This window comes from Poeciliopsis prolifica, unplaced genomic scaffold (genome assembly GCF_027474105.1).
Source record: "Poeciliopsis prolifica strain line A6 unplaced genomic scaffold, Auburn_PproV2 SCAFFOLD007, whole genome shotgun sequence".
Taxonomy (NCBI): Eukaryota; Metazoa; Chordata; class Actinopteri; order Cyprinodontiformes; family Poeciliidae; genus Poeciliopsis; species Poeciliopsis prolifica.
In genome coordinates, this window is record NW_026562382.1 from 10,497,078 (window position 1) to 10,508,480 (window position 11,403).

The window sequence follows — 11,403 nt, forward strand, 5'->3', positions numbered from 1 at the left end:
TTATCTACGTTTATTCAGTGCCATATACAAAAGCAAGTTGCCACTTGCCGTCTAATTACAGAATTAACTGCAGCTGAATGTCAAAGTTATTAAGGTGGACCCCAAAAGGCTAGGTGAAAACGAGGTTTATGGTAGATCTAAGCAAATCCTGAAAAAGATGACATTCACAAAAGCTAAACGCTTCCCATTTGAACAGTGTGATGTTCCAGACAAAAGTAACTGCCATTACTAAATAGTCAAATCCATGTATTTTAATTGTGTAAGATCTTACATTTGTACAATACATGTTTTGCTTATTTGGACAGTGTCTGAAAGACTTGAAAAATGTACATTTTCATGACACCAACACGGAACAATTTTGGTAGCCACAATAAAATATGTAGTCACATCTGTGGAAGGAAACTGTTGCAGAGGGATGATTTTACATAGCAAACAGGATAAGGAAAGCGACCATCAAACAGAAGAGTCCCATAGCTTCAGACAGGGCAAAACCCAAGATGGCATAGGAGAACAGCTGCTGCTTCAGAGATGGGTTCCTATAAACAAGTCACCAGTAAATTAAATCAATAAAAAACACTGGCGTGCAAATTGCTGCTACATATTTTTGTTAAAATTAAAAACAAACCTGGCATAGCCAATAATGAGACTACCAAACACAGTCCCAATTCCAGCACCAGATCCAGCAACTCCAACTGTGGCAGCTCCTGCTCCAATAAACTTGGCAGCAGTGTCAATGTCCCGGCTGATGGCGCTGGTCTGGAAGCCTCTCAGAGAGACCTGGGTGAGGGGATTCTGTGGCATCACAGCAACCATACTCTGCAGTGGGAAATGACTAAATGTCAGAACTTTTAAGGTTTAAGTGCAATAAAATATTAACAATGACAAAGTCAAATATGAAAAACCACAAAAGAACCAGTTGTGGCCTAAAGTCAGGACACATGCATCAAAATTTAAATATGAAATTTTACAAGAGTAAAAAAAATACTGCATTTTCCATCAACTTCATTAGGTCACACAATTACTGAATTGATTTTAATTGTAATTAAAAATTTATTTAAAAATGTAAACAGCTGATGTAAAGCTTAGAATCCTGACCTCTGTTTTGGCCTCAGGCCTTGACAGTACAGAGGCAGACAGGGGTCTGTAAAGAGCCCGGGAACCAGCACGCACCTGCAAAAACAGAACATGAAAAGTTACATTTAATTCATTTTGATGGCAGAACACCTGTCCATGTTATCACATGCAAGTGCATATGAAAGGCACCTTGAATGCCAGTGTTTGAATGCCAACTGACAACTGTGGTATTCAAAACAGTCTCCCAATGTTGTTTACACTAACAAGTTTATTTCGTTTTGTTAAACAGCATATTGGCAATTAAAATGTCCTCAGTTTCCATTACTGTAGAATTTGTCAAGATATTATTGCAGAGTACATAGACTAACTTATTAGAAGATATGTATGCGGTAACATGACCTTGGAGATAGGAAAGTGTCTGGTCTACAAACACCTGACAGTATGATCAGATAGGCAATGAACATGTAAACTAATTGCTTTGAATGTAAATGTTTTTAATTCTTGCAGCACGGTTAGCTACGTTGGGCTAACAATGAGTTTAAATGACCTTATCCAAAATTATTCATTAAAGATGTCCGCTAAGAGTAAAAGCAATTGTAGCACAACATTTTAACTTAAGAGACCTAAAACAGAGCTCATGCAAACGCTAATGTAGCACTTTATGTGAGAGAGCCTGGGCTAGGTTTAGCATTAGCTGCTGGCTAAGCTTACAGGCCTAGTCGGTGGATACCCTTGGCATCAAGCTATTCAAGTTCAATAGGAGGCCTACATCATAAACCCTAACTATAACTAAACAGTTCGGATAGGAGATTTTTAACTCACCACAGCCGGCGTGGACACAAACTTTGCACAGGCATACATCTTGTTCTTTAGGTAGTTTTAACCGGTTCGGTCAAATCTGGAAGAAGCCCGGGTCTCTCTGAAGAAGGAAGAGCGGAGAAGTAAGGTCAAACGGCTGTAAAAATGCCCAACTTACAAAATAAAGACATTTGAATGTCTATTCACATCCATCCTGCATGCTGTTCACACTTGTATAGAGCAAAGCGAAGCTAAGCGAGAGGATGAATATAGATTTATGAAGATTCGCTTCTCATTCAAAATGCCATTACAGACTTACCGACTGCAGAGGTCGAACCACAGTGGAGGAGAGAAAGCGCCTGCGCGTCGTGATGTGCAAGAGTCCCGGATGTGAGTGGAAGGTCACGTCACGAAAACTTTATTGAAAATTAACACAAGACAAAGCAACACAGTCACGCAAGTGAAAGATGTTTAAAGAACAAAAAAATGGCCAAAGATGAATGTTCATATCGTCATTAACATTCATGGCCGTTTTTATTCATATGAACGCGAATGTTCATTTAAAGATTCATCTTTGGCCATTTTTGTTCTTTAAACATCTTGCACGTAGGTTTGGAAGGTAGGCAGGATGGAGGTTTGTGAACCTTCAGAGCCAGTTGTTTTATTTTTTTTTTTTTCGAGAAGACTGAGCATAATGCGAACAAAAACTTGAAGAGAGATTTTATTAAACACGTAATGAACAACTGAAATAAACAGAATTGAAGAAAATTACTACATTTTGAAGTTTCAATGGCGTTTCTAGCTGAAAGTATGTGGAAATAGTTAGCTACGAAAGAGCTTAAAGATTTTAGCTGAATTTTTCAGAAATTACAGGATGTTCCATTCATTTCAATGCTTCATATTTCCTAAGCCGTAGGAGATATCAATAACAATATACATAGCCGTAATGTCCTGAAACAGCAAAAATTGAATGGCTGAAATAGCGCAAAGTATGCAGAAATAGCTAACTGCGGAAATGTGTCCGGAAAAAAGTGGAGGAATGCCTACAGCATCGACACTAATGACTATTACAACCTAAAATACATTTTGTTTCGACATACATTTGTAAAGTAACAAGATACTTTTTGTCCGTTACATCTTCGGTCTTGTTTTTCCTGTCAAGGTGCTTTCATGTCAACAGTTAAGCAGGAAACTGTCCCTTCAAAACATAAGCATGAAACCCCAAACAGGAAGTTAATCATAGTTAAAATTAAAAAAAGGCAAAATTTTAAAAAGAAACACAAGCTAATACAGAAATTAACTCTGTGTTATTTACAACTACTTTTCACCTTTGCTTGATTAAAAATAGCTTGGCAGTGCTATTCTTAATTTAGCTCAGTTTTTGTGTACTCTACCCAGTGGAAATGCTTTTCTCTGTCAGCAGCATGAATACTACAGAACCCGAAAAACATATGAAATAAACACTGTGAGAGGCAGCAATAAATTTCTAAAGAATTTCAATTTTTCTCTAATTTTCTGTCAATTTCACAACCGTAAACTTAATGCTGGTTTCTCATCTTAGCTGAATCTGTGGCAACTCTCATCAACATTTGAAGAATCAGATGCAGGCATCTTGCATTAATATGTTTGCATCTTTCAGTCATGTGTCAGGTGCTTGTTGTTTCCTAAGACAAGACCTTTTTGACATTCATGTGCTTTAGCTATATTTCTTACCATGCCTTACACAGGTCCAGTTTAATTATTTTTCTAAAAACATTTGCAAACCATACAGGATTCTGTGATTCTCAGAATTTAGTTTTTTTTTCTTTTCAAAGAAAAAACAACAACAACCTGTTTTTAGCTATCACCTGTTTAATTTAGCACTGTGTCTGGAGCGGCTGATGGCTCCAGGTGATATCTTTGTGACTTGCAGGTTGATGGTGGAGCTGCAGGCTACCAGCAGTAGGCAGATTTATAATCGTGATGAATGACTCCGCAGCAGCTGGTCTGTGATGGAAAGGTAATGAGCAAAGGGAGCCTGCCTCTGCTGCACACCAGGCTTTAAGGGAGGAGAGTCCCAGTGGCTCCTCAGGTATGATCTTTTCAGTTTCACAATGAACATAAAGCCACAGATTCCTAACCTCTTAGGCAGTGAGGAGAATCAGCTGGTGCATCACACACAGTATGAACCAAGCACTGAAGAAGACAGTGACAGATCTTATTTATTAGGATAGCAAACAACAGCTGAATACTATACTGCTTTATTTTTGTTTTTCTCTGTTCTGGCTCTCACCATTTTATTTTACTTTGTCATTGGTACAACATGATAACCAAATATGCTGGTTTAGACGCATAGTTTAACAGGTTGCTCTGATTTAAACACAGGAGCATCTTTAAAAAGTTGGGATATCAGCAAAAAGGTCAAAAGTGTCACTTCAAAAAGTGAAGCTATTAGATAACAGTCTCTGGTCAGTCATAGAGACTGCCTAATGCATATCTCCAAAAATATTGAAATGAGATTTGCTTCACAACCCTCTCAATACTGCAGTTATCGCTGTTTCATGTGCACTTTTTCTGACATTTTTTCCCCACTTAATTTTCCAATGAATCTATTTAGGTCTTTAACTTTTTGAATCAGATTACTAAAACAAATTAACTTTTTAAAGCTTTTCTAATTTATTGAGAAACTTAAAACTTTACATTTTCATTGCATTGCTCTTAGATTTGCTCCAAAAAGTCCTGAAGTTCAACTATAAAAGATATATAACTTATTTTACATTTAAAATTGAAATTTTGTACATGATTCAGAGTACTGAATTTTTTAGTGTTGTTTTAAATATGTATCTTTTTATTAAGATGTGACCCCCCAAAACAAACAAACAAACAAACAAACAAACAAACAAATAAAAAATATTGAAATTAAATATTGAAAAATGTCACTGCTCATCCATTGCAGGTACTTGAGCCATGCAAGTTGCATACTTCTATAGCGATAAAGAACAGTACAAGAAACAGTTGCAAGTCCTTGTAATTTTTATCTCAACTAGTAAAGGTTTATGTACTTTATGTTTTTTATGTCATCAGTACAATCACCTTTTTTCCGTATTTGTCAACAATTAATAAACTTTAGCAACAGTTTTAGGACTAAAAAATGTATTGTTGTTCTACTAAAGATCCAGAAGAGGGCGCAATGGTGTCTGATGTGTTCATTGCCTTTGTTACTGGGGTTATCGTTACCTCAGTAACTACAAGATGAAATCAGATTTTATTCCTTTACAATGTTTCCAGCAGGTGAGAAAATAGAATATTTGTATTTCTGATCTCAGAATTAACATAAGGATGTAAAAAGTTGTATCCTCTCCTCTCAGAATTTGGTTCCATACTAAAATCTACAATACTGTTTTATTTATTTCTTTGTGTGTGTGTGGTGTGAGAGGATTTTCAAAGCAAAACTACCATAAAATATACTCAATGTTTTTCATTTCTGGTAATGCAAGATGTAAAACCAAAGAGTGAACAATAGGCCAGAGTGTAATGCAGATTCTTATAGGTCACATCTAACCAAATGGTAAAACATGAACATCTACACTGCATTAATTGCAAGACAGCACATATCAAAGTGGCCATTAACTACCTGAGGTCAATGTCATACTATCTAATTAACCGGCCAGCGGCTGTGTGGTCCCTACATGGCTGTGGAAGGTGGAGAGTGCAGCCCATCCCACTACACCACGCCACGCTTTACCCGCCTTTTACTTCCCCCACTTTAGCCGGTATGCACGCACTCGCTGTCTGAGTTCTTGCATAGACTGCTGTGAGACATTCCATTTGCATGCCCGCCCCATCAAGCTGGATGCACTCAGACTGGTAATAAAAGGCATTGACCCCCTTAACCTTTATGAATTACAATTTGTGCCTGCAGCACGTCCTGTCAGAGGCCTCAGAAAAGCAGGCACCTCAGTCGGAGAGTGTGCATGTTGTTTTGCAGTTGTTAAGGAGAGGGGAAAAGGTTTTTACAGCTCCTCGTCGGAGCTTCTGACAAGCAGCTCGGAGGCGGCCTGACAGCACAAGCAGGATAGGGAGGGACTGCGATGCTGCTGATGGCTCTGTGTTAATCTCCATGGCTGGATGCTGCTCAGAGCTGAGCAGGTTTCTTTCTTTGTCAAGAGCAAGGGCTGCAGTTTAGCTGTCTGTCTTCGCCATCTATAGCCATTCAAGCTGTTCTGTGGGAGCACTTGTTGATTTATGCTGGAAAATTACTTCTTAGACTTTGATTCATTATCTCTGCTTACTTGACAATTAATGCCTTTTTGTGTGAAAAAGGCATTAAGTATATACATATGCCTATGTATATAGATGTATACATCTGTCAAGTTTCACATTGACAGATCAAAACAAGCAGACTTTTTCCACTTGTTAAAGGCATCAAAGTTAAGAACCCTCCCTATTTTTTGTCAATTTGCTTCTGCACTGAAGTAGGTGAAAACTCCAAGATAAATAAAGGTGATTTGATGATTTTGGTGATTTGGTGAATGTCCTCTATTCTTTCCCATTTTGAACTGGCCAACTGCTTCTTAAAGCAGTTGGCCAGTGAATTCATGGATCACAAATGAAAACTTACTTGGAGTAACAGTAATTCTGGCACCAGTGATTTAGATAAAAATAATAATTTATTAACATTTTTCCCCAATGAATACATTGACTCGTAATGATGGATTTTTCAAAAATTTCCAGCTTATGATAAAATGATGGCTTTTTCCTCAATATTCAAAACATATTTGCACATGTGAAATAATTCTAAAAATATTAATAGTGAATGACTTGTACTGGGCTGCACAGTGGCACAGTTGGTAGCACTGTTACAGTGTTATAGTGCCAAGAAGGTCCTTCCCTAGAAGACCCTGGGTTCAATTACCATCCCAGGGTCTTTCTCCCACAGTCCACAAACATGACTGTCAGGTAAATTTGTCTCCTTAAATTCTCCCTATTTGTGTGTGTGCATGGTTGTTTGTTCTGTCTGTCTCTGTGTGCATCCAGCGATGCATAATAAAGAAGGGTTGGTAAATTATATGAAGTTACAACTAGGTTTTGAAAAGTTCCAGATTTGGAAAGTAAACATCACCAGACATACAGCTGCTACGTTTGAAGTCTATTTAATGCAGATTTTATTCAGAAATCTGCATCATGAACCTTATAATTACAGGTTTCCGAAGATTGACGTATCAAAGCAACCTGGGCTTCCTACACCTCAGCAGAACCACAAGCTTTTCACCTCCATGCCATGCTGCACTGATGCAGTAATTCAAGCAAAAGAAGAACCAGTCATGTATTTAGTGCATCCAAATGAACATACTTCTCCTAAACCTTACATTTTTGTTGAAATATATTATTTTCAACAAGAAATATCTTATTTCAAATTTTCTGGATGCTGAATTATGTGATTCAGCATTGTGGCTTAAATTGTTATTTAAGCCATAATAATCAAAATTACAGGAATAAAAGACTTGAAATGTTTCACTCTATTTAATGTATGGATACAATAGTTTCACTTTAATTCGGAGACTGTTGAAAAAAATGTGCATGAGTGTGTGTGTAGGAGATGGTGGGGTAATATTTCAGAGTTTAAAAGGTTATGTTTTATTCCACAAAGTACATCAGAAATTCGCAAAAAGAGTGAAGCATTACCAACAGTGAGGCATGCACATGGCATGATTATGGTCTACGGATACTTTTCTTAAGTTGAAAATTATATATATATTTTTCCAATTAGAATTCATTTTAATACAATCCAAAACATTTTGAACCAAAACTTTCACTTGATTGCTTGTAAGCTGAAGATGAACTCTTTCAGTATAACAGCACATTTCACTCGAGCAGTCAACAAATGGCTGATTTCAGATAAAGAAAAGTGATGGTTTTGGATAGTTAAAAAACAAATCTGATAGAAATAAGGACTGTAGCCAAAAACCTTTATTTCACTTTTTTTTTAATGTATGTTAATATGATAAGTGACATCATGGTACTTTTACACACTTTCCATTATTCTGTGAGAATCCCCCACAGGCTTATGCCTCATGACAACTGTAATAACCTAACCTAAACTCCAACAAACAAATCATTCTTGGAGAAGCTCGATTGTGTTTTAAATAGTTTTTTAAACCATCCATAGTTGATCTATTGTCTTGCAAACTGAAACTTAAGAGTGACTGCAGCTTGAGATACGCCATAATTCTTATCTGCAACATTGTACACACCATACAGTGTCTGTCTATCAAATCCATCCTCCATATGCGGTCCTTAACAACCTTCTGTCTGCTAAAACAAACATGCGTACCGTACGTATGCAGGGCATCTGAAAAAAAAACAAAACAGACAACAGCACAGTGTAGCCACGGACCACAGCGTGAGGTCAAGCACACTCCTCTGACTGTTTTTCATCTTGCTGTCATGAGTTTTGGGAGGCTTTCGCTAAAGTTTCATAAGCCATTTGATTGTAAATTTTAGTGACCTTAAAGTCACTGGAGAAAGCAGAGATCCGTAAACCAATCATCGCTCGGCTGCCCCTGTCAGCCACGCTCCTGTTCACACGAGGACTGACTGAATTTCCTGATGTTGAACAAAGAGAGGAGACAGGATTAAAGCTCAGTTCATGCTTGTATTTGTGAGAACATCGTGCCAGTTTGAAACTTCATTGAAGCGCCAGCTCATTTTGGAGGAATAATGCTTCTGCTAAGGAATTATTCAATAAAATGTGTCTTTTCCCTTGAATACTCCCAGGGCATCCAATAATATATATTATTGGATGCCCTGGGATATATATATATATATATATATATATATATATATATATATATATATATATATATATATATATATATATATATATATATTATATATATATATATATATATATATATATATATATATATATATATATATATATATATAAATGACTCGTAACTGTATCTATATGGTAGTTGAGTGGCTTCTATGACCAGCTGGTTGAAGGAAATCTCACAAGTGTAGATTTGGTTGAACCTCCATGTGATTATACACCTGTTCTCCCGTTTGCTCAGGAACAGAGGCTTCATGTATTAACATGGTTTATGTTCACCACAGCAGTGATTATTAACTGTGTCATCTGGAAGAAATGGCACAGTCAAAGCTTTTAGCATCAATGAAAATGAAATGAAGGGAAAATGGTCATTTGGTGAAAAATTATTGTTGTTTGCTATACTTAAATGGTTCAGTGACTTTCTGGTTATTATTTCTTGTTTCAAGCTTATAAGGGTAACATGAGTGAACAAATTTCCACACGGTTACTTGAGATAACTTTAGCCACCAGAAATATTATCAAACAGCCAAATAAATCTTGAGTGGCAGCCATCTTAGTGTGCGGGGAGGGGATACACATTTCTTTATTCTCTTTTGAGAAAATTCTGATAGATCCAACAGTTTCACTATTCTACAGGAACCAGAAATAAAACATTAACAGTGACTATGAGGACCAACTTCACCAATCAAAGCTCATCCACCACAGGTGATGAGTTGACAGCTGTTCTGACATGCAAAATAAATGTTATCTACTAATTTTCTTGTACTAAAACAACGTCTATATTTTCCTTATCCCAGGAAAGTCCTCGCTTGACTTGCTTCCATTTCAAGGCTCCAAAATTCATTTAACGCAATGATGCAAAAAGGTTCCAATAACACTCGATGCACATCCGTTCACTTTGATACATGGTAAAAAATTGTTTGCCTTTGTCCCATTTCATCACTCCTGAGCACCAATGCACATTGATTAAACCAGAGTGCAGACAGTGCTAGGTAGTATTTTTACTCCCTCTTGTGGTGACAAGTTACAATAATACAAATAACATAAAGTGGCTCCAACAGTGACTTATTAAGACCTTACAGTGCCTTATAATTAGCCACATAACTTATTTAAAAAAGCTCTTAAACTCAAAATCTGTATACTGGTCATTATCAAAATTACCCAAACAATAGTAGATTTCAGGATTATTGCTCATAAGCTGATCTTTACCAGCGTGCTCACTCAGCAGTCATATGGAGGACTGTTGATTTTTATGGGGTGCATGTGGCTGTATTTTACTGTGCTTAATTAAAGCTCTTTAAACTAGGATTAACGTTTCGGAGCAATAATCTATTATATAAAGCCTTCTCTGAAATATGCATCCAACATTCAGCTGCTGTATACTGGAGTTGCAATACTAGGGTGTCAGAATCGCTGCTGTCACAACAGCATTTACTGAAAGAGAGCCCTTCCTGCTTTTAATGACCTGACCTACATCCCAGTTCAGAGAGCTAATAAAGGCAGCCTGGTGTAGGTCCTGGAACTGCACAGTGTCATTCACAGATGCTCAACTCAGCAAGATCCGGAATGCTCAATTAGTTTCTTTTATAGGTCCCATTAATATGCATTAACTCTCTTTCCAGTATGCAGGTAGAGACAAACACAAGGTGCTGGCGAAACGTCAGGTAGGTAGGAGAAGTTTTTCACACTGCTAACAAAAAAATATCACATTTTGAGTAGTTTCCAGGTCTGGACTCTGGAAACTACTACTGCTTACAAATAGCTAAGACATGTGAATACCTGAGATCCCCTAAAAAAAACACAACTGCCTACATTAACAGTTCAGCCAACAAATATACCTTAATATGCTTTAATGCACACAGTGGGAAAACCATCTCTCTTTCTTATCTCTTCACAATATTGAAGGTACAGCCAATCATTGCCAGGGAAAATGTCAGCCAATAGCATGTAAAGTAGCATTGTGCCAATGTATTTCAGCTGCCTAAGTTACATTTTCTTTCAAGTATGTAATAGCCTGTCAAACATTTACAAGTTAGGCTCCAGGGAAAAATCCACAAATTTAAGTGAATTATTGAAATTATGTTCCACAGGAAAATCTGCAAATACTAAACCAAGAAGAGGGAGTCCACTATGCCTTGTTGCATCTCTGATTAATGTTCTCCTTGCCCAGAGCAGCCAGATTGACGGCCATGTCAAGCCTTATCACTGGTCTGCTGTAAGGATTTGCAATATAAGAACACCACGGATATATGATGCCAATGATGGTGATCAAGGAACAAACGACATGAAAAAAATCCCCCTCAGATCTTTGTATTTGAAGTCTCTCTGTGTTGTAGCTCTTGGTCTTTGAGCAGCTTTTGTACAATCTGGGACCATTCCTCCCACACAATAAACTGATCTGGCCCAGAGCACACTTGAATCAATCATGGCACTTTATTATCCTGTCACTACTCTGTTTCCTGCATGTGTATTTACCCCGTCCATGGCCCTGCAATTGTGGCTGTTCAATGTACATTAAGGCGGACATAATTGAGATTGTGGGAGGCCCATAGTACAGGGCTCAACCTCTTGTCGTTAATCTGTCATATGGTCACGAGTCACGGCGGTGGTGACCTATGAGCGGCTCCATTTTGAAAGTTTAGCTGAAGGCGTTTTCATGACAGAGGGGTATCACCTATTTTAAGTTTTATTAGTTTGCCACCAACAGAGATCCCCAA

At 37.4% G+C, this 11,403-nt stretch overlaps 1 protein-coding gene across 1 annotated transcript; it reads right to left on the reverse strand.

The window, feature by feature from the left end:
* Positions 1–236: 236 nt before the first annotated feature.
* On the reverse strand, positions 237–2,288 carry atp5mc3a (ATP synthase membrane subunit c locus 3a). Its single transcript, XM_055031873.1, has 5 exons — positions 2,192–2,288; positions 1,897–1,993; positions 1,096–1,170; positions 626–816; positions 237–536 (listed from the first exon to the last, which is right to left on the reverse strand). The coding sequence occupies exons 2-5, from the start codon at positions 1,933–1,935 to the stop codon at positions 422–424; spliced, it is 420 nt and encodes a 139-aa protein (XP_054887848.1). The 5' UTR covers positions 1,936–1,993; positions 2,192–2,288; the 3' UTR covers positions 237–421.
* Positions 2,289–11,403: the final 9,115 nt, after the last annotated feature.

Excerpts from the sequence above, each read along its gene's own strand:
- atp5mc3a (XM_055031873.1), bottom strand. The coding sequence starts at position 1,935 with ATGTATGCCTGTGCAAAGTTTGTGTCCACGCCGGCTGTG. Across the intron at positions 1,171-1,896 it reads TTGTGTCCACGCCGGCTGTG|GTGCGTGCTGGTTCCCGGGC; the intron begins GTGAGTTAAAAA and ends CTGTTTTTGCAG. Across the intron at positions 817-1,095 it reads GGCCTGAGGCCAAAACAGAG|AGTATGGTTGCTGTGATGCC; the intron begins GTCAGGATTCTA and ends TTCCCACTGCAG.